This window comes from Leptodactylus fuscus, chromosome 1, assembly GCF_031893055.1.
Source record: "Leptodactylus fuscus isolate aLepFus1 chromosome 1, aLepFus1.hap2, whole genome shotgun sequence".
NCBI lineage: Eukaryota > Metazoa > Chordata > Amphibia > Anura > Leptodactylidae > Leptodactylus > Leptodactylus fuscus.
The window spans coordinates 151,716,583-151,741,061 of record NC_134265.1 but is presented as its reverse complement, the minus strand read 5'-3'; the positions used below and the strand labels follow the sequence as shown (position 1 = coordinate 151,741,061).

The 24,479-nt window shown below is 38.7% G+C and overlaps 1 protein-coding gene across 1 annotated transcript in view; it reads right to left on the bottom strand.

The window, feature by feature from the left end:
* LOC142209310 (aldehyde dehydrogenase 1A1-like) overlaps positions 1–23,807 on the bottom strand; it is a 36,867-nt gene extending 13,060 nt beyond the window's left edge. Inside the window, exons 1-11 of the mRNA XM_075278270.1 lie at positions 23,571–23,807; positions 16,800–16,904; positions 15,202–15,342; positions 14,979–15,108; positions 14,833–14,894; positions 12,115–12,243; positions 10,589–10,702; positions 9,139–9,241; positions 7,750–7,934; positions 949–1,113; positions 219–376 (exon numbers count right to left, since the gene is read on the bottom strand). Coding sequence (XP_075134371.1) covers positions 219–376; positions 949–1,113; positions 7,750–7,934; positions 9,139–9,241; positions 10,589–10,702; positions 12,115–12,243; positions 14,833–14,894; positions 14,979–15,108; positions 15,202–15,342; positions 16,800–16,904; positions 23,571–23,807 — 1,529 coding nt within the window. The remainder of the gene's footprint in view (positions 1–218; positions 377–948; positions 1,114–7,749; positions 7,935–9,138; positions 9,242–10,588; positions 10,703–12,114; positions 12,244–14,832; positions 14,895–14,978; positions 15,109–15,201; positions 15,343–16,799; positions 16,905–23,570) is intronic.
* Between the last annotated feature and the right edge of the window lie 672 nt (positions 23,808–24,479).

Below are 24,479 nucleotides of genomic sequence, written 5' to 3'. Positions count from 1 at the left end.
CTGCATGCGGAACTTTTTCTTCTGTAAACAAATAAAAATAGTGTCCTTCTTATTTTACATTATAGTCAATGGGATCGTACGCAGATGGAGGGGCTCGATTTGTGACTGTTACTCTATTACCGTTAACGTTCGTTGTTCTAATCCTATGACAGACGAGAGTGACAGACTATAATAATGGAAATATGAACATACACTAACATAGAAAATGGTTTGCTTACCAGACAGTTCCTGCCTGAAGAGCAGTAGAAATAGTCATTGCTTTGTCAAGGTCTTTAGTGAAAACTCCGGCGGCCAATCCATACGTGGTGTTGTTTGCTCTCTTTATCACATCATCAATATTGCTGAACTTCATAATTTGCTGTACAGGACCAAATATCTATGGACAACATGCACAACAGATTTACATATCAACAAGAACCAAGAATCATCTTGAGGATATCAAGAAAGCAACCTAAGAAACAAATCATTTAAATTGGGAGTGTTTATCTCTTTCTCTTTCTTTTGTTCTGTACCCAGAAAGATATTTGCATAAATAAAAGTAGCCATAAAAGAATATTTGACCATTTTCCTATTAAATTTAATAAAGTGAGAAAGTCTATCAGCTTCCAAAAGTAAATGTTGTTTAGAACTATGGAGTCCCAGCAGCAGAACCCCACAGTAGAGAAAATATATTTTAGGTTCTCTGCTCATATTCATAGAATAGGGCACTGAATGGTATCCAAATTTCCCAATAAGGTTTGTGGGTAAGTATTGTTATTATGTTATGTGCACTGTTCATTTCTGAATAGTTGTTTATAAGTGGAGGTATCCTTTAAAATCCATCTTCCTTCTAAGCTTAAAAGAAAGTCTATCAAGGTAGAGGTCTCATAATTGTGATACACGAAATGAAAAAATGCAAAAAGTTAACATGGAAAGGATGAGAAAATTCAACTAATTTACTGAACGTACCTCTTCTTTGGCAATACGCATGTCATCCTTAACATCTGAGAAGACAGTAGGCTGGATGAAGAACCCTTTATTGCCCCATGGGCCACCCCCACATTGCAGTTTTGCCCCTTCCTTCTTTCCACTTTCAATTAAATCAAGAATTCGGTCATATTGTTCCTTGTCAATCTGAAGAAGAGAATTAGAAAAAATGTATGTTTTTTTAATTTAAATTTCATTTGAACAAATCTGTAATTACAATGTTACATACAAAAGTATTTCAGAGTTTTTAATAATTTTAAAGGATTTATGCTCATCTCAAAAAATCACTACAAAGATGGGAATAGCAGCCTGCCTCCCATTGAATTAAAAAAATAAAGCGACGTGCCCTTTCTTGAGACGCAACACCTCCCTCCTGAATAGGCCCATTCATTTGGGTCTAATCCAGAGCGGAATGCTGCGACTGGATGCCGATGCACTGTATGCACTGCACCGGCATCCAGTCACGGATACCCATTTTTTGAACCGGATCCTGCGGCGGCCTCTGCGTCAAAATCCAGTCCAAAATACCCCCATGTGAACCTGGCTTTACTCAGCTGTTTCGGTAACTCCTACCCTGGAGATTAAGACTTGCAGCTAGTTATTCCCACCTTACCAGTGATCTTCTGAGATGAGAATAACCCTTTAAGTAATGTAATTGCCAATGAATTGTACTAACATCAGAAATACGAGACGTGACACAGCATATAGTTCTTTTTCACTACAATCTCAGGTTTCTTTTCCATTTTTCCATTTTTTTTGTTACTTGTTTATCCTGTAACTTGAACCACAGTACATAATGCATAATCTAGACTCAAGACAATGAGAGTGGCTAGAAAAGCTTTATGCTTGACTGCAATACAAGTGAAATTACTCCCTTGAAGAAAATAGTAGGCCTTGTGCCTTTCTTCTATCATACATTTTACCTCTAGTCACTACTTTACAGGCTTTATCTGGATGCGTGTTGTCTAACTGTATCTGCACAATGTCATTAATGGCGATGTAACACAACACTGTCTGCTCACAGCAGAAAGTTAGGAAGAAAATATCAGCTGTATAGGGTTTCGTTCTCAACAAGGACGTAGGAGTAAAATATTTCAAGCATGATATGGTTTTATTCACTTCTTCTCCATGCAAAAAGCATACTGCCGTAAAATGTAGAATTACACATTCAAACTACTAAAGATAACCCATGTTCAAAGGCACAGAGCCGCTAGACTGAACCTCAGGTGGGAACGCAGAAATAGTTTTGAATGTAACCTACAGAAAGGAGTAAACTCTATTAAAATTGGATGCATGGGACCACAAAATGTATAGTAAATCTGATACCATTATATCAGTAAGTTATGCTCCAATTTGATGGCAAATTTGTCTGTACTGTATAGCTGATAAGCCAAAAAGGTTCACGTAAACATGTGATCCTTATAATGGATCAATGTTGCCCATCTGGAAGCTTGGAGGCTGCATAGGTCTCATTCACCTAAATAAATTGTGTGTGTGCCTAGCAGCTCTTTCACTCACATGGAATCCTTGTAAAACCCCTTTTTATAGTTTGTACTAAATATGTTGCCTTTACTTGTCCATTTGATGTTCTGACACCTGTTTTTGACTGCTGTTTGTAGAGCATTTTCTTCGTTTGATTTTATATTTAGTTGTAACATAGTTTTCTTGAAAATTAAAAAATAAAAAGAATGTGAAGTGTGGTCAGTGGCAGAACTGCGTAGTGGCTGCTATGGTGATCTTTGGGGGCCCAGTGGGACCCCTGCTGCATTTGTTTAATGGTCATTGACTGTTAGATTACACCAGTAAGTAACAACCTCTATTTCCTGTTCGATCCCTGCTCCTATCTACGGCTGTCTCTGGTTACCCTTCTGCTCTCCAGGGAGAACAGTAAGTACCACATCACATTGCTGAATAGAGTCAGGATGTCATGGAGGGGAAGTGGAGGTGACTATGGGCAGGTACGGGAATCAGTAAGTAAGGTAACTTTACTTTTTTTTGGGGGGGGTTGAGTTTTTGTTGGGGGAACCTCGAAAGATTCATCTTTGTGGTTTCGTTAAGAAGGATCATGTCCGAAACAAAAATGCTATTATTATACTCTGGGGTCTCTTTAGACTTCAGTGTATAATGAGGGGAGGCCCAGAGGAGGTGAAGAAACACTTTTTGTTATGTTTAATCACCTCCCCTGGGACTCCGCTCATTACACTCTGCAGACTGAAGAGACCCTAGAGTATAATAATAGTTTGTTGTGGTGAACACCAAAAAATTTCAGTTTAGCGAACCTGAAATTTTTGCAATATTTGTACTGAATATCGTAGGGACTATTATGAAACATTATAATCTGTGGAGGGACCACTATGGGATAGTGTACTGTGTTGAGGGGCTACTGTGAGACATTATACTGTATGAAGGCCACTATGGGACTTTATACTTTGCGAAGGGGCCACCGTTGGACATTATACTGTATGGAGGCCATTATGGGACATTATACCTGGTGAAAGGGCCACTATGGGACATTATATTGTGTGGAGGCCACTATGGCACATTATACTGTGTGGAGGAGGCCACTGTGGGACATTATACTTTATTGAGGTCACTAAGGGACATTATACTGTGTGAAGGGTCCACTGTGGGACATTATATTGTATTGAGGCCACTATAGGATATTATAATGTGTAGAGGTGCCAGAACATAGGGAACTTACGATGTGGGGGCTAGTAAAGGGGGCACCAGGAAAGGTGGGCGCTATGGCATGTGGGGTGAGAGGGCCCAAGTGAAAGGTTTGCTATGGGGCCCAGTCTTTACTAGTTATGCCACTGTATGCAGTCTTTTGATGTTGTCAACGAGTGCCATTTAGATTTACTAATATTGTTGATATGATAAGCCCCACATTACGAAAACACAGCGATAATGATGGCTGTGAAGCACAGCAGAAGAAAACGTTTTACAGTACCAATAAAGTCAAGTAAAGATTCTGGTTAATCTCATTTCACATCGCAGAAAAAAAGAGCTGTGGAAAAGCTGTATTTTCAAAAACACATCTGTGGAATAATGAACATTTTCCCTTTTGATTTAATAGGGGAAGAAAAACCTTGATGCCTCTTCAGTACATTTTTTCTCTGCAGTGTGAGAATAAACAGGTTTTAGATACACCAGATTTATCAATGTGATGATGCTGATAATAATTGATTGTAGCACACTGTCTGGGCCAACATTACTCCATCTATTTTTTGGTTTGCTTTATGCCAAAATTTTGATGCATGATGTATCATCTTAAACCCTCCCTTTTTGAAGGAGGAGGCACAAAAGTGTCTAAATAAAATAAATGCAGTGTTAGGCTGAAGTCCCACATCATAGAAACACAGCTTTTTTTTTTGCAGATTTTGCTGCGTTTTTTGTTAGCCCAAGTCAGGAATAGATTGAGTAGAAGTAGAAGGGAGAGGTATATGAGCTTACTATACTGTATATTTCCTGTTCTTTTTGTAGCCTTTTTGTAGCCAAAATCTGCAACAAAAGAAGTTGCAACTTGGTAATGTGGGGCCTAAGGCTATGTTCACACTAGCATAATTTAATCTGTCATGGAATTAGAACAATAGATGGAAAATTTGACAGCTCATAGGAAACAGGTGGTGCACCTTCTTATGAATATTTTATAATTCACTCTAATGTAAAAACAAATATGGAAGCTTTCTTCCATTTAGTATGGTTTTATTTGAAACACAAGCAGAATGTTTTCTGTTTGTAAAATATGGTTATTGAAAATGGAAGAAAGCTTCTACATTTTAACATTAGGTTGAATGATGAAGGTACACCATCCATATCCTGCATTCTGTCAGATTTGCAGTCTATTGTTCTGATCCATTGAAACAATGATGTGCATAATTTGCACCAAAAATATTAATGTACATGTCTTATCTAAGACATGTCCATTAATATTTTTGGTGCAAATTATGGCAGATATTTTCATTAGTAAATCTGTCTTTATATATTTGAGGCATACATGACTGTTTTTAACATACTGCACTTCTTGGTGGTTAACTGCTGTTTAATGGAAAGTAATGCAACATTCTCAAATAAGAATATAAAATATAGGATGTCTATAGCTAGATAGACTAGAATAATAATAGCTAGAATAATATATAATTGTGTAATCTTATACTTCTATTGAATAAATCAAAATGGTACCCGTATCTGTCTCAAGAACAGGGGTCCTCAACCCCGTCTCATGGGTGCAGTGACTTCCCCTCCTGCTCAGCTACTCTTGAAAGCCCACAGAAGGAAATGGAGAATACTATGATTGCCTAACATACTCTCCACACCCTGCAGGGACAGAGATCCCAGGTTTTAAGTCATATGTGGGTCCCATAGGTGAGGCCCATGGCTATGGGGCATTTATCACATATCCTGTGGATATATCACAAATGTTCCAAACTATATGTTGTTTTTGAGCAACTATCACCTTTAAAATGCTCTGCAGTCTGTATGATTCATGAATATGAATTGTATAACAATCCTATACATGAATATTTTAATATACACACCAAACCCTTAAGGAGGTATTGTTTTTTTGCATATGAAAATAGGCTTAATGCATTTGTGAGAACTGAAGGGGCCCCATATCAGTGTTAAAAATTCAAAGGAGACTTAAGTCTTTAAAATTCCTACTGGAAACTGGCCCAAAAAGGGCATTTATATTACTCTCTCACTGCTGCTTGTTAAATCTCCATAAACAATAGGCTCAGTTTTACTATATAATCTCTTTCTGGAAGACATAGGCTTCTTATCTCTTTTTTTTGTGAAAAGATGTACACAACAGCATTCAATTGGTAGCAGTTCAAGCAGCGCAGTATATTTAATTGTGTTTAGGGCAGGGGCTGAAAGCAACACCTTGGAGACTTGCCAAGAACCAAACTAGTTATTTTCTTACACATTTGATCCCTGAGCATAGAAAGCCTGGGAACTTGGCAAATTTGCATAACAGCAATATATCAGCTCTTACTTGAATGTATAGTTATAATACCCTTTAGTATGATGATGCACAGAATGAATGATTCAAGACTTACTGGTGTGGAATATATAACAAAAATGTGCAAAATGTTCTGTTTTTATAGAAATCCTGTCATCTACTATAATGGCAAGTAATGATACATACGGTAAATTTTTTTAAAAAAATAAGTTTCCAGCAAGTTCAGATAAATTCCTTAAAGCTAAGGCCCCATGTAGCGAAGCACAGCTAAAGAAACGCTGCATTAAAAAATGCATCATATTTTTACCGCAGCATTTTTCACAGAATGTGTGCAGAGTAATAGGTGGTTGCAGCAGGATCGTATCCGTCCAGCAATGTAATCCAGCCGAGATCTTGACAGCACTTTCTCTGGATAATCCAGAGGATAGGAAAAAATCACCTGGGCTCACCAGAGTTGTCCAAAGAGGTGCTCTTTATTTATTTCAATCCATACACCCTACGAGTTTCGGGGAAATGTACTCCTTTTGCCAATGTAAACAATGGAGGATAAAAGTATAACCATACAAAAAGTTTTTTATAATATGATAGAATTATTTGTCAACATTTATTTGTTTTATATATTAATTCTATATTTATATTCTTGCATGTCTTCCCTAATTGAGGCACTTTATCTATAGCCACTTTCTCTATATTTAAATATGGAATATAGAAAATTTAACCAGTGCAACACAACCATCCTTTTCTTCACAGTTGCCAGACGGCATCTCTAGCATGCACGTTCCGTACCTTCTGGACACACATGCGTTACAGCTGTAGCTTATCCTTCACCACATCTTGGTTTAGTGCACAGGCACGGTGGCCCTTTAATGGGGCAAATGCATTGGCACTATAGAGGGGTTGGCCGAATTCCTAGTGCACAGTAAATCCGGGGAGCTTGCTAACTGGAAACCTGCAGACGCTAATCGACCCTAATGATGGAAGAACGGAGGGTACTTGTTATGTAAGCTTTTAATCTAACACTTAGCTTGGTCTAAATATTTTTGTGTGCCTGTGATCTCATGTTTACATCTCTACTTTTTTAGCTCTACTGTTTTCATAATGTGTGGTTGTAGTTTTCTGAGGGCCCCTCCTATGGGGAGAAAACCTTGCTATGTCATTGTATATAAAAAGCTGTTTGTATGGTTATACTTTTATTCTTCATTATTTACACTTGAGAAATGGGTACATTTCCTTGGAACGCTTAGTGTGTATGGATTTTAATAAGGAGCACCTCTATGGACAACTCTGGTGAGTGCAGGTCATTTTTTCCTATCCTATGGATTATCCTGAGAAACTGCTTTCTCCCTAAGTTAGAACTTTAATGACCCTCTTCTGCATAACATACTAGTCCGAAGCGTGAAATACAGCATGGTTCTCTTTGCATAACCATTCAGTCAAGTATATATCTATACCATGAAATAATGTTCTTTGCAAAAAATTCAGCTTTTACTTTTCATGTAATGAAACAGTTAATTGGTCACTATTAAACTCCAGTCACCCTGAGTGATCCCCAAATCTTGGTCGTGAAGTAACTATTTCCACTCCAGGTGATGTTTCATTGCTGTTCAAGTGCTGGCAGCACTTTTCTCTCCGCATTTTTTATGCGGGGAAGAGAACAGAATCCCCGAGAGCAGATGTGAACCAAGCCTTAGATAGCTTGATAAATCTCCAACAATGTCTCCACAATTATTGATTGTGAGCCCACCACTCCCAGTTGGTTAAATTCAATGTTCGTGACGATAATGAGAAAGTTAAAAAAAACCAAAAAACCCTAAATTTACCTGTGGACCTTGCTGTGTTACAGGTGATAGGGGATCCCCTAGGACTCGTTGTTTTGCTTTCTCAACACTTCTGCGCACAAATTCGTCATAAATTGGTTCTTCCACAAATATTCGAGATCCAGCTATACAACACTGTCCTTGGTGATAGAACAGCCCTTGGTGGGCCTGCTCTATTGCATTGTCCACTGGGAGAAAGTGTATATAATACAAATTATTTGGGAAATAGATGAACCAGCTGTGATAGTTTCAACAATGTTAGTAAAAAAGCTATCATAAGAGTCACGCATAATAAGTCACATCAATATGAGTCCAGCAGCTGAGACCACAGTGATATGGAGAAAAATTATTTTACACTGGACCCTTTAGGACATGGCTAGACAAATATGATTGATGTGTCATTAAAGGCAACCATCAACAATAAAAAAATAAACCTAAAATTATTTTTTTTTTAGGAAGTGGCTGTAATCATGTATAGGGAATAAATCCAGTGGGAATAATAACATAGAATAAAGGGTCAATGCACACTGCATGATAGCAGTGGTTATGACAGTGGTAATCAGGTCTAAGGCTTTATGCATATGGCTATTATATAGATCCATAAAAAAGTCAGCATAGTCTACTATGGACATACTGTATAGTACATCTCTGATTGTATAGAGGCACAGTGAGGCTTTACATTGTGTCCTGCACTACTCATAGGATTCACGAGAATAGGAGCCACTGACGCATGGGCTGCAAAATAGGACAGCAATAGGACCTGTTCTAAATAATGCGGTCTGGACTGTTGGCCCGTACACGGGGCTGTGAAATTTAGTCGTGTGTACAGGCTCATAGAAAAGAATGGGTCAGTGTGCTATCCGTGAAATACATGGATAGCACACTGACCATGGCCACGGGGAAGGATGCAAAAGCACACTTGAACTATTTGCAATAGTCAGTGTTCTTCTAGTTAAATCCTTTAGGATTCAGGCACATAGCTGTAATACCGTTATATTTTGTGGGTCTTACATAGAGATGCATGAGCTTTTTTACTGAACTACAGTATGCCTCCATATGAAATTAGAGTTTTATTCTGTCTGGAGCAATACAAATCAAATGTATGGTTGTATCCTCCTCTACAAGGAAAATACTAGGAGAAAATATCTAAGTACACAATGAGCCACCTGGAACTGTACTCAGATTGTGCATAGTGACTATATGGCTTTGTACTATTGTCTCCACGTAACGTTAATACAGTACAGTTTACATGTGCTTGGTTCTGTCATGTGCCTGAGCCCCTATAAATATCAATATTTACTCATGACAACAGCATTCTAAATGTTTAACATAAGATTAGTGATATTAATAATCTTAAACTATGAACAGTAATAATAACATAGTAATACTAACAGTCGGCATCAGCAAAAATAATAACTGGGCTTTTTCCTCCGAGCTCCAGTGTAACTCTCTTAAGGTTACTCTTTCCAGCAGCTTCTTTTATTAGCTTTCCAACCTAAATACATATAAAACAGATATGATAAATAATACGTACAGAAATCTTTTCTAACTCTTTACAACGTAAGCAGATATACAATAGCTATTGACGTATAGATGTAGAATAAGTAGCTTGACACTTAACAGATTACATCAACTGCTGCAACCTTACATAGCCACTGTGAAGTGGAAGGTGAAGATGTCTCAGCCCAAAGTAAGGGTATCAAGGATTTTGAGGTCAGTAGATAGATAGAGGTCTGTAGATATTTTGGTGTCTTACACCACCACCTTGATTCTTGCAGTTTAAGGCCTCATGCACATCACTGAGTTTGCAGGTCGAGGATCTCCAATAGGAGGTTTGATGCTCCACTCCGTTCTGATGGTTATAGAGCAGGTCCTATCCTGCTCTGTGACATTACAACGGAGCTGAACAGAACCCCAATTTATGTCAATGGAGGATGGAAGCCACTTGGATGCCATTTCACTAATCTGTCTCCTCCCTTGTTGTACGTACACACTCAGTTGTATGCATGTAGCCTACTGCATCTAAAAAGGTCATGGGAATTTTTCAAAATAGCTATACATGCTTGCCATGTTTAAGTTCTCTAGGTGGTTTAGTGGTTAACAATGTTGCTATGCAGTGCTGGAGTCCTAGGTTCTAATCTGACCAACGACAACATTTGCACAGAGTTTGTATGTTCTGTTTGTGTGGGTTCTTCCCACACTTCAAAGCCATGCAGATTTTAGATTGTGAGACCTATCTGGAAATTGACTAACAATGTCAGTAAAGAGCTGTGGAATATATTGGTGCTAATACAAGCAAGCAAAATAAATAGGTAAATTGATCCTATAATACTATTCTACAATTTTTTTTTTGCTGATCACCCTTTACCATAGCTCATATTTTATAATATACTATATTCTACATATACTGTATATTGTTTCTTTTCCCTACGTCTTGATTATTGTCTTCATGTATATTAGACGCGAGTGAAAGAAACGTACATTGGGTAGGCTTCTGTGGTCTTTATATGCTAATAAATGGCATACGTCTATATCATCCTAGCACTAATATGGAATGTATGTGCCTAGAACAACTTTTATAAAGTTATTATTGTTTTGTGTTGTGGGATGGTATACTATGTAACTGGTTTTAATACACCTTTCTTGTCATGTCACCTTTCAACATTTTATCTATTTTTGTTTATATGTTTTATGATTAATGTTTAAATAAAGAATTGTATTTTTACCATAGATTTGATGAATATACCAATATTCTGTTCAGACCTGTATAGCATTAAATCTAGTTCACATTGGTTGTGAACCAGATGCTTTGCCAGTGAGATAAGTGAAAAGAAGGTAATACCTCAGTTGAGCCAGTGAATGCAACTTTATCAATGTCCATGTGATGTGATATGGCTGCTCCAGCTGTGGGACCAAATCCAGGGATAATATTCACTACTCCGGGGGGAATGCCTGCCTGCAAATCAAAAAGAAGGGGAGAGAAATAATAAAGTCATATTCACCAAGTGTGTATCTATAATTACAAAATGTGATAAAAGTAATAACATGTAGTAACATAAAATAGAATTTGCATTCAAATGGCATTGCAGAAAAAAAATATCATCTTTAACTTGCAGTTTGTAGTTTTACAGGAGCTTGGATTTGGCTAGTATAGAAAAGTAAGGGAGCCTTCACACGGAGTTTACGCTCCCCTCATTATGAACGTAAACTCATTCAGAGTGAGCAGCGTAAAAAACAGATCCCATTGACTTCAATGGGTGCCGGCATACGCGCGTATCACATTGAAAGCAATAAGTAAAAAAGCCTCCCATTGATTTCAATGCGTAGCGCACGTATGCCGGCACCCATTGAAGTCAATGGGATCTGTTTTTTACACCATTCACTCTGAACGAGTTTACATTCAGAATGAGCAGAGCGTAAACTCCGTGTGAAGGCTCCCTAAGCCATACAAGGTACATGAGATCAGATTCTGTTGGTTTTTGGCTAGAGCAGCCATCCATCGAGTATCTTGTAGTGTTGTTTCTACAATTTGCAGATATGGCTCTGTTATCTTTGGAGACCCATTTTTATGTAAATTGCAATTTTATTCATATGGAGATGGTGAGAAAAGTGTTTTGGGTTTGTGCAAAGCACTTTTCTCCCCCTCTCTGCATAAAAAGATAATTTACATGAAAACATGGCTTCAAAACTGAATGACAGAGGCATATTTGGAAACTGTCATTAGGTTTATAACCAATTTTCTGCTGACAGACTCCCTTTAATAATACAACTGCAGTGTTTGCGGTGGTTTCTGAAGAACAGTCATTTAACTATTTGTAGTATATCTTCAGTTTCTTGGGGTATAGAAGCCTTGATGCTTAAAGGGAACCTGTCAGGTATTTTTTTTTACCACAAACAGACCCCATAATGTGCAGGATGAAGTAATTCCCATTCCATTGCTGCCTCTCTGTAATCTTTCTGGAAATCTTTCTGTAATCATATGGAAATGAATGTAAGTAGTTATGGAGGGCAGGGAGTAGCTTCGGCCTAGTCATACTGTCCGCTTGCTAATCATACCCTCTGGGCCTGACTGGCATCTCCCTGGTGACACAAGGAAATGAGGGGCTGTGAGGGAGATGGAAAGGTATTTATTTGACCCTGTATTTGACGGGGTCACGTTATGGTGTAATAATCACCTGGCAGGTTCCCTATAACTTTATTCAGATGCAGATAGGAGCTTGATATGCAGTAGTCTATGTTCACTCATTAGACGCAGGTATAGACAATTACATACAGTACATTATACAAGGTTAGTTTTGCTACTGTTTGCAAAACTAAAGCACACACTTAATCAGCCATTCTATTTGCTTTAGTCCAAGTAACACATACCTCTTTTATTAAGGATCCCATGTACAGAGCAGTCAGCGGTGTTTGTTCGGCTGGCTTGATGACAACTGTATTGCCACAGCAGAGTGCAGGTGCAATTTTCCAAGCAAACATTACAAGTGGAAAATTCCACTATGAAAAAAAAAAAACATCATTACTATGACAAATAAAATGTTTGAAATATTTTTACAAAATTTCAAGATTAACAAATACTAGTTTACTAAACCTAACCAGAGTTAAATGCTATCTATGATATAGCTTGGGGAGAGACCACCATATAGGTGTGTGGAGACTTATTAAGCTTTTAGCACTCCACTTCGCAAGGGACCATGGGAAGAATATGCAAATCTGTCTTCCATGATGTAATTAGGAAGTCAGCTGCTGCCTCAGTGTTGCAAACCAATAGAGGGCGCTCACTGGAATGTGCAATACTATAACCTGGTAGAGGTGAGAGGCTTAACCCTGTCTAAGCCTCTCACCTCTACCAGGTTATAGTCTTCTCTACATCGGGCTGACCAGATGCAAGTACATCGAAACGGCCGTCCTCAATTGAGAGACTATACCTGGTAATAATCCCAGCATCATTGCAAAACAAAGGCCTCTTGGAAGGTCGAGCATGATGCGAAAGGGAGCAAACCTTTATTGGGTTATTTCACTGAAATCCTGTCTTCCTAATTACATCAGGGAAGACAGGCTTGCACATTCCAGTGAGCGCCCTCTATTGGTTTGCAACACAGAGGCAGCAGCTGACTTCCTAATTATATCATGGAAGACAGATTTGCATATTCTTCCTATGATCTATGATATATACATACATAATTAATATCTGTTGACTGTTCTTCATGCACTACTACTAAATGACCTTATGTACAGCGAGAATTTTGAACATAGATAAATCAGGTGCTTCCCAAGGCTTTAGGCTTCCTTTCAGCTCTCTAGGACCTACCATTTTCATCATATTCACAAAAGCAAATATAGCGACACTCTCTTCCACATAACATCAGATGACCCGTATTAACTAATAGAAGTCTACAGATCCTTCATTCTTAGCCTTACTGGCATGCACACAGTTTCCTCACTGGCATACACAAAGTTTTAGAGCAAGTTTAAAAAGTTTAAAAACCCAGCCATTTTTGTTTTACACCATAACAACCTAGCAGTATAATCACAAAAGCAAATATGGCATTATCTTTCCATAACAACCCAGGAACATATTCACAAAAGTAAATATGGCACCACTGGCTACCACATCAAGGGTTTTACTCCAAATAATAACAATAATCGTCATAAGGAATCAATTAACACAATAGGAGGGTCCTACTTTCAATATCTTACAATATATGAAACATATCACATCAGATGACTTGTATTAGCCAATAAAAGCAAGTGCGTCCTTCATTCTCAGCTTCACTGACATACACATAGTGTTACACCATGTTTCCATAACAACCCAGCCATTTTATAAAATTTTGGCCTAATATCAGAAGGAAACCAAGTTTTTAGCCACACACCCAAACAAACTAAGAAGACTTGTGTGAAGCCAGGTAATTCTACTAGTGACTTATACACATATTAATGCTCGCTATAGACACTAATCTTTATTCTTATTTTTTTGTTATAGTCTGATGAAATATTTATAGGTGACGCAGATATAGACTTTTTTTGAATGTTGGTAATCCTGTTGGATTGGATTTTCTGCTCAGTCAGTGCTGATTTATTATTCAGTAATTTAGTGACCCATACAATTCCTCTTATTTAGTAATGTGGCTCTCCAGTATTTTGGTATGGTTCCTCACCCTCTGCTGCTTATTGGTCCCTCAAATAGTGATTCTCTGCGCAAAAAGCCTTGTGCATGCTGAAACTGCCAGTTCCTCCACCATCCATTGTAAACAGGGGTGTGTAAAGAGGAGATTTGGAGATACTAACTTATGACTAGCAGGGAATAGTATTGCGCCCACTTTGGACAAGGTGACTAATAGTGTTTGCCTCCTATGTTTATCCCTTTCCTCAGTCCACTGTGCCAACTTACAACACTTTTTATACTTTTTTCACTGCTTGAATGCATTGGGTTCAGAATAAGTGTGTATGACTAAGTTTTGTGTATTAGTCCCCCTTTTGGTATCTGTTTGGAAGTTTAGCAAGTAGAGGGGCAAGGAGATAGGAGTAAGGCCTCGTTCACATCTGTGTCGGTAATCCGTTCAAGGGATTCCGCATGGGGAACCCCCCCCCCGAATGGACTCCGGAACGCATTGGCAAGCGGTGTGCAGTGAAAGCACATGGACCCCATATACTATAATGGGGTCCGTGTGCTTTCCGCACGGTCTCCGCACGGAACATGCGGACAGAAAAGTAGTTAACAATCTACTTTCCTGTAGACACTCATGCAGACACCACGCGGAGACCACACAGACCCCATTATAGTCTATGGGGTCCATGTGCTTTCACTGCACACCGTTTGCCAATGTGTTTGGTAGTCCATTCGGGGAAGTCCCCATGCGGAATCCCCTGAAAGGATCACAGACGTAGATGTGAATGAGGCTTAACACATGACTGTAGGATCAGGCTCGATTTATCTTCCATCAAACCAAAACAAATAAAAATCTAAAATTGCATCTGTACCTGACATATAAAAGCTAGAATTTTTAAATAGATACATAACCTTTTGTATATGGCGTTTCTTTGACATTCAATTGAATTCTGTTACTTATATTGAATACTTACAGGGATTATTTGACCACATACTCCAACGGGTTCATGTCTTGTGAAAGTAAAGAAATCTCCATCTATAAGTGAAAGAAGGTATAGCTTAGTACTGAAAATGATTTTTTCTTTTCTGGATGACATTAAGTATCTTTAAAACAACATACCCATAGGTATTGTACGGCCTTGGTTTTTGTCTGCCCAACCTGCACAGTAACGCAAGGATTTAATAGCTCCAGGCAAGTCTGCAAAGTAAGATGACGTAAAAGTCTTTCCTGCGTCAATAGATTCCAGAGTCTGAAAAAGGTCCAATCAGTTCATTTTATTACAAATATATATATATATATATGTATAAAATGAATATTGCCATTTTATAAAATAAACACTTACACTTAGAATCATGATGTCCCGTTCTATGAGGTCTGCTAGCTTATTTAACAGTTTACCCCTCTCAGAAGCATTCATCCTGCGCCATGGTGACCCCAACTGGAATGCTTCTCTTGCTGCTTTCACAGCTATATCTACGTCTTCCTAGGAGCAAAGGAACATTAGGTTAACAAATGGAAATAATAATTGCCTGATCAAACATAAAAGAAAAGAGTATATATGACTGCATACAGTATGTCATAAGGGTCCAAGAAATAAGAGCTGCTTCACAAGGGTGTATTTAGTCCAAAAATACAGATCATATGTTGGCTGTATCTTGTGAACTGAATATTGTCCAGGTACCTGGTATGATTGCACCATAGTCATCTTTCATTCTGTATCGACTAAGGTGCACTTTGTATTTTTGAGATTTTTTTGTATCTGTAGAGAATCTGCTTTGTTTTAAAGGAATTGTCTCATAGAGACAACCAACAGCCATATGCTCTACTAAAGTCTATGGATATCACAGAGAAAAGATCTGTGTCTGGAATTCTCAATAAATCAGAACTGTCCTGTGATAGTCAGTTGTGGTCTGCTGAACTCAAACTGTGCAAGTATCTAATGGATGGCCTGTCTTCTGAATGGCTGCCACGTAATACTATGTTTCCCCTACAGCAGCTGCAAGGGAATTATTTGGCTGGCTTCAACACCCTTCCTCCCCCCCTAGTGCCCATAAAATCACTTATAAAGTGATAAAGGTGCCTTGTTATATTTACGAACAAGTGGGCTGTGTAGACAAAAGAATAAAATAAAATAGCCGAGTTGCATGTGCACCTCAAGGTCCACCTTATTGTATCTGATAAATATAATCCAAGTGAATGTTCACCTTTGAACATAAGTCTACAGTTTGTACATAGATATGGTCTTTAAAATGAAGTTCAAAGGTGAATAGACTTGTACTGATCCCAAGTTATAGCCAGTATTACTTATTAACTTATTATAGTCTGGGATATAGTGGCAATTCTGGTGGCTAGTACTGGAAGTGGTCAGCTACTTTGTTAACAGTCAGACCGCTTATCAAGCTAATTTCCCTACATTATATAACTATACCAGCTGTACCCTGTGTGAAGGCTACCCTTCCTAGAAAGCGCATATGCACAGACATTAAGCCAGCAATGTTCTTATTTAAAGTGACCATACAGTCATGACCAAAAGCCTTGTAGCCCCTGTAGACGTAGCAAATGGAAGATGATATTTGCTTATTACATAGTTTTCATAGACATTATTATATAACATGAAAGCTGTCCGACTTTTCAAGCGGACAGCAAAACCCGACATGTAGGTTTTTTCTGTCCGCTTGAAAGTCGGACATCTTTGGGAACGGAAAGTTAGGGACAGACACGGACTGTAAAAGAACGCACCCGATGTCCATTTAAATCAATGCAAAATGTCACGGATACAGTTAGTATCCGATGCTAATGTCCGCACAAGATTTTTCACGGACATTAGCAGCGGACACTAGCTGTTGAACACCGACGGTAGTGTGAAGGCCCCCTTACAGTATAATGGTATACTAAGGAAGAGCAAGTATAGAAAAACTGAATAATTCTTATGTTCCTTACCTTATCTCCTTCTTCTACCTCACATATCTTTTCCCCCGTGGCTGGGTTGTAGACAGGGAATTTCTTACCACTGACTGAATGATGCCATTCATTGTTAATAAAGATCTGTGTGGAAAAGCAATCCCATATTAGCATTGTAAGTCTGTAATATCTGTACGGACAGTCACAAGAGAACATATGTAGCTCTATAATTATGTACATGCCAATGTAAACCTGATGGTTTAAAGCACAATATATACTTTTCTTCATTGGCTGGATTTCTAATGGTGCGTGTCAGTCTATATGTACATGTCATTATTACATTATTACATGTTCCATACAGTATATGCAGATACAACACAACATGTGAATGAATTTAATTGTGAAATGTAGACATAATTAATCTGGACATATTTGCCTGGAACATTTCGATGATCATTTTATGTAATTCTGTCTGAGAAAATGGACTCAGACGGGGTGTGAAATACTCAGACCATGTTTGTGAAATTTTTTAAGTGACAGATTATCGAAAAAAAAAACCACTGCTTGGCTGTGATACTGAAGGAGTGTTGCCAGAAGTCACATCTTACCCTCAGATGTGAGTAGGCAGGGTTTACTTTGCCTCATTATGCAGCCTCCATGCTGTGATCATCTGTATATAGTCACATATTGACTCTTCCATGCATGGCAAGTTACTTATTCATTTCAAAGGAAATTACTTGAAAAACCACAGGAAGCGCGGCTGAGATTAGGGAGAAATGCCGGGTCACAGACTTGGTTACATTTCTTTTTATTATTTTCAGTGAATTCAGAAATAATGCGTATGACACAGTGAAGTGAGTTGTACAGTAGGTCCGACTGGATATCAAGCACACACTGTGCTCATTTCATTCCACACTCAGCGGCTAGACCTCTAAAGTGACCTGCCTTGACCAGACAGATGAAGGACCGTCGCCTTGTCCTAGACACAGGCATCTCTGTTCCTAGTGCCACTATGTAAATTACAGTATTGTCTAGACTTATCCATCAGCCATGCTATGCTGATGTGCAATATTACTTATATACTTATTACTAGATTACATATTAAAGTATATACCACAAACTGGATCAATTTGGGTCTTGTGTCCAAATACAGTTTAAGGCCGGGTCACACGGGGTTCTTTGGGCCAGATTTTGATGCGGAATCTGCGTAGGAATCCGACTCAAAAAACCGCCTTCCATTGAATTCAATAGGAGCTGGTCATTTCCTTTTTCCGCGAGAAGTTTGTTCCCACACAAGGAAAAAAGAAGCGACATGCCCTTTCTTAAGGTGGATTCCGTGGCTGATTCAGTCCGCCTTGCGACACTTCCTCCCGACTAGGTTCATTAATTTGGGCCTAATCCGGAGCAGAATGCCGCAAATGGATGCCGGTGCACTGTATGCACCGCATTGGCATAGAGTCGCGGCTAGTCGTTTTTTGAACTGGATTCTGAGGCGGCCACCACATCAAAATCCAGTTCAAAATTTTTTTGTGTGAACCCGGCCTTATCCCTCTACAAAACACTGAAACTAACAAAATCAGCCTAGTGTATAGGTATGTTCCAAATTTGCAAAAGTGACATTCTGGATAAGTTGTCCGATCTGCTGGTAATATATATATATATATATATATATATATATATATATATATATATATATATGGTATGGAAAATACAAAAGTTGGATCTTAGATGTTTCCCTTCTATTAAATCCACCACTCACTTTGGCACAAAAAAGCAGCAGAATCTGCATCCAAAAAATGCAGAATTTCTGCAACGTGAAGCCTTAGCCTTAGGGCCCCTTCACACGGAGGATACCCTGGCTGATTCGGAACGTGTAAACGTTCCGAATCAGCAGAGTTTAAAACAGGTCCCATTGCTTTCTATGGGAGCCGGCATACGTGCGCTCCCCATAGAAATGAATGGGCTGCTTTTTCCCATTCATTTCTATGGGGAGCACTCATATGCCGGCTCCCATAGAAAGCAATGGGACCTGCTTTAAATGCTGCTGATTCGGAACGTTTACACAGCCAGAGTATCCTCCGTGTGAAGGGGCCCTTACTGTTTTATATAAGGAATAATACATTTTGTGGGCCCCCTGCTGTGTAGTAGCTAATATATCCAGAACATGGTCCCCTTATGACTTTCAACAGATGTAGTTCACCAGTAATTACGAGGCGTGATATGCTACAAAACAGTCCAGAAAATGAACAGAACCTATATGCAGTAAAAAGCGGTTACCTAGAAAACCACACTGGACATTGTGGTCTATGGGGTTCATGTAGTTTTCACTCAGTTTCCACACAAATCATGCGGAGAGAATAGTGCTGCTTGCAGGACTTTTCTCACTGCATGTTTTGTGCCGAAAGTAAGAGGACACCTCATGAACCTCATTATAATCTATGGGGTCGTGGGGTTTCCCAGGTAACCGCTTTTAAATGCGTATAGGTTTCCGTTTGGGGGGTCCCCAAGTGGATTCCTCGAATGGAAACCTGAACGCAGATGTGAACCGGGTCTAAATAGTGGTGTAGGCTGTGCATTTGGTATGACTGCCCCTGAGTTTAACTCTATGTTTCTAACTTTCTATATTAAGCATCTATAGCCTAAAATAGTGATGAGTAAAAAGCAAAGACAGTTTTGCCATATATTGTTGTTTGCAAAATGGTTTCATTTTTTTCAGACCCTTTAAATGTTGTATGATAAGAGCTGGCAAGTGAGAACTGCTAGCACCCATTTTAGCTCTGGCAGGCAGATCCACCTTGTACTAAGATCTACTGCTTTCCTGTAGACCTTGGCGATCTTTGGCTGCCTCTATACCTGTTTTTCTGGAGGAGAATAATGCAGAATTGCTTAACTGGGCTCTTTGCCCATTATATTGTGCAAGCCAGTAGCAGTTCTGTACAGTATAATACTTTACCCATTATATTGTGAAAGCCAGAAGGAGCAATCTATAGTATAATCCTGTGGAGCAATGATTTGCTGTACACGTCAGATTAAAGCAATAATCCAGTAAAAAAAAAAGATTTCTTTCCTGATGTACCTATTTCCCAATATATATAATTCAGCTAGTATTACATTATTTTGGTTTTTTTCCTTTCTATTCTTTATGACCCTATGAAGATTACATGTTTTTTCATTCTCATTATTTCAGGCTCCTGTCACACAGTGTTAAAGGGGTTGCCCCATTAAACACACCATCTTAAATTGTAAGGGTTTGATCATTGATCAGATGACTGAAGGACTGAAAGTCCCCTGGTATCATCCTAGAGCCAGAGCTCCATTGACTTGACTGGCAGCCCCATAGCCTCATATCGCAGTCACGGCACACCCACAGCAGCGAATAGAGAGCTTTTGAAAATTGCAGCATTTCAATTGTACCTGCGGAAACCGCGGCATTTTCCGTATGGGTATAATAGGGGCAGAAAGTCCCTTTCTTTGATAAATGCGACATGCAATGCACTTTCAGCATTGGAACAAAGAAAGCAACGTTGTCACTGCATTTCTGTTTCTTGCCTTTTTGTGCAAACTGAAAGGAAGTATAGCACATCTGTTGCGCTATTGTCCTCATGAAATATGATGGAACTTGTGATGGAGACTTCAACAGAAATGTGCAAAAAGGATAAACTCATCAATACTCAGTTAGCGATGCTTTACTAATGCTCAGGTTATGGTTCTGAAGAGGGGGCATTTACACAGAGGAAGTTGGTGCTGATTCTGGCGCAGACTCCGCATCAGAATTAGCGCTGAAAAAAAGCCTTCAACGCGGAAAACAGAACTCATTGAAGCCAATGGGAGGGTTTTTTTTTCAGCGCTGATTCTGATGCGGCGTCCGCGTCAGAATCAGTGCCAACTTCTTCCGTGTAAATGCCCCCTAAAAGTCACAATTCAGTTTGCATGGTAGGTTATTAGTACATTCCCAGGTATCCTGGTCGAGCTGGCTTTTCTAGTGGCAGTTCAAGCAATTGAACAATCGATGTCTATCTTATCTTTTCTAGATTTATGTTTACTATTAAATCTAAACCTCTAGTTGAACAGCAAAGACCCTTCCCATAATATACTCTTGAGCTGAGGAGGACACTTGATATAACCTGTCTAAAGCTGCCACACCTAGGCTCTGTAAATGAACACCTTTGTCCTGCACAGTTCACCAGTGCAATAAATTGAATCCTTGAAAATGATTCTGCTACTGCACAGTTCAGAGGTTCACATCAAACACAATCCCAAAAGAGGCATTATCTTTATGAATGAAAAATCCCAAGGAATTCTCCAGGTGGATACTTCAATATTATTCTTCTATGACATGAAAACATGACCTCCAATTAGGAGATAATCTTAACAATATGTATTAGGCTGAGGCCCCACGTTGTGGAAATGCAGTGTTTTTTAGTTGCAGATTTTGCTGCAGTGTTTTGAGCCAAAGCCAGGTGTAGACTGAGCAGAGGGTAGAAGTATAAGAACTTCCTATATATTTCCCATTCCTTATGTAGCCATTCTTTGATTTGCCAACAGCTGCATTTCTGCAATGTAGAACCTCAGCGTTAGGCCAGGACCCACCGTGGCATACAGTCACTGTGGTAGTGGATGGGATTCTAGTGAATCTCAACCCCACAGTGCAGTAAAATACACGCAGTGAACACAGTGTGATTTCAAAAACAGTTTTTTTGGGGAAATTGCAGCATGTCAATTATACCTACAAAAATGCTGGCAGTTTCCCTATAGATATGGCTCAGGCAGAAAGTCCACAGAGGAAACCACTGCAAACTCTCTGTAAAAGTTGCAGTGTGGCCGCTGTGCATATTTTTCCACAATGTGTGGATGGGATCCGCTAGAATCCCAACCACTTTTCAGTGACTGTAGAAAATCACATGAGGCCTTAAATTTTTATTATTTATATTTCCAAAAATGTCTACCCTTTACATGTCTACAATTTAAATATGGTTCTGTTCATGGGAAAATCTCTTTAAGGCTAAGGTCCCACATAGCAAAGTTCTGGAAAAAAAAAACAAACAAACCGTTTTTCATACACTTTTCTTCTGTGGACTTTCTGACCCTACTATACCTATATGGAAAACGTCAGCATTTCTGCAGTATAACTGACATGCTGCGATTTTCATCGACACAGCTTTTCCACTGCAGATTTTTTTCTGCAATGTGTGAATGAGATGAGCCAGAATCCACTTTGCAGATACTGTAAAATATAGTGTTTTTGCAACGTGGGGGCCCAGCCTTACACTCTTTTGCTGCTTTTTTGTTGCAGATTTTCATGATTTCTTTTGAGGAAAAGCCAAGTCTGGATTGAGGAGAAGGGATGAACTATAAGCGTCATTTTACAGTAACTGCAAAGTGGATGGGATTCATGCGAATCCCGTGCCCACTTTACGTTTAAAACTGCAGTGCGGACACGCTGCAATTTCCAAAACCGGCATGGTTTTGGAAATTGCAGCGTCAATTATATCTACGGAAGCAAGTTGTATTGAGAGGCTTTTTTGGAGGCTGATTTTAAGACGGATTCAGCGTCAAAATCAGCGCCAAAAAACTCTGTGTTCACTGACCCTAATAATAACAGAAGTGTATTTTTTTTTCTGTAAAGTCTTAAGTCTGCTCTAGATTTGCTTTTACAATTGGTGCTTTTTTTTCAAAAGTGTTAAAAGAGTCCTTAAATGTCGACAAGTGCAAACAATACAAATATTACAGTATAAGCGTATGGTAAATACTCTGCGCGCGCTACACTTTTTGAATAAGCATGGTCTTCACTAAAAGAACATTTGTAGAGTTTTCCTTTAAGCGTAATGGCATTCTTGTGCAAGCTGTCAGTGCTTTAGGACAAACAGCATGAATAAGCAGCTGCATACCACAAATATACATGGCCAGCTTCATTCTTGTGTACTGAGCCCTCTTGTAAGTTCTATCATCTCTCTGTATTACATTCTGCATGAAACAGGTCGGACGTTCCTAGACCTGCATTCCAGAACTATCTGACAGTCAAAGGTACACAAGGTCAGTCTGCACTGAATTCTGCAGAATACATAACTGCATTAGGGTGTGTTTACATGTGTAGGTTTTCAGGTGCAGTTTTTGAAGCCAAAAACAGGAGTGGAACAAAGCAGGTGAAGTAGCTCATGTTCTCTATAAACTCACCCATTTTATGATCCACAACTGGTTTTGGCTTTAAAAATTGCATCTTAAAACGTGTGTGTGTGTGTGTGTGTGTGTGTGTGTGTGTGTGTGTGTGTGTGTGTGTGTGTGTGTGTGAACACTCCCCAATGCATTAATTTATTCTATAAACACATGCTGCATTGATAGATTTAAAAAGCAATAAAACATAGTTTCTTATTTTCTCTGTTGACTTCTCTTACTATATACAACGCAATATTTATCATTTGACGCGCTATTTTATGTGCGAAACCACAGGTAACTTATTGCACCAGTTATGTTAAATGACAAACTTAGCTCTGCTATGTCTGCATTTGTGTCCAGTCATATGTACTTCTCCCCCTGCATACAAGTGAATGTGTCCCAGCGTGAACCTAAAGGTTAAGTGTCTGACTGTTTTGCAAAGTGTTACTCCTAGTTTGCTTATGTTTTAGAAGGTTACTTACATAACTGTCCCAGCACTACAGCTATTAACCTCTTCATTGCTGCATTTACTCTGTGTAGCCTTATACTGCTAGATGCTGGGAAAATATTTGTTTCCTATAATCCTAAAGTGTTCTTAAAACCAAAGTGAGAGCATAAAAGAGCAATAAATACAAGATTTAGTTTCTTGATTCTTACCTTGGTGTACTTGATTTCCAAGTTGCTGAGAGGAGTAGGGATATTAAACTGGGCAGGTTTTTCCTTCTTTTCAGATGACATGTTAAGTTTATCTACTGCAACACAGGTGAAATAAAGTACAGTATTAGTCAGGCTGAGGCTTTTATCCTGACTGGGGACTTGGCTTTCTTTTTCGCCTTTTAGTTCAGATTGGTCACACAAGTATTTGCATACAAAGCTTGGATTGGACAAACCCATTTATAGTCAAGAGAGAAGACGGCTACACGTAGCACCACCCCTATGTGCTTTCACTTTAGATGACAGTGATGTCTTTCCTATCTGTCGCCCTAATGTCTATGTCCCTAATATCTATCTATCTATCTATCTATCTATCTATCTATCTATCTATCTATCTATCTATCTATCATCTATCTATCTACAGTATCTATCTCTCTAATCTATCTATCTATCTATCTATCTATCTATCTATCTATCTATCTATCATCTATCTATCTACAGTATCTATCTCTCTAATCTATCTATCTATCTATCTATCTATCTATCTATCTATCTATCTATCTATCATCTATCTATCTACAGTATCTATCTCTCTAATATACCTATCTATCTATCTATCTATCTATCTATCTATCTATCTATCTATCTATCTATCTATTATCTATCTATCTATCATCTATCTATCTACAGTATCTCTATCTATCTACAGTATCTATCTCTCTAATATACATATCTATCTATTATCTATCTATCTATCTATCTATCTATCTATCTATCTATCTATCTATCTATCATCTATCTATCTAGTCCCTTTTCTTTTATTGTCTATTTATTAAAGTGCATTTCTTCCACAACCTGCCATCAATTACCTTTCCCTAAAATGTTATTCCTTTATCAAATCTATCTACCTAC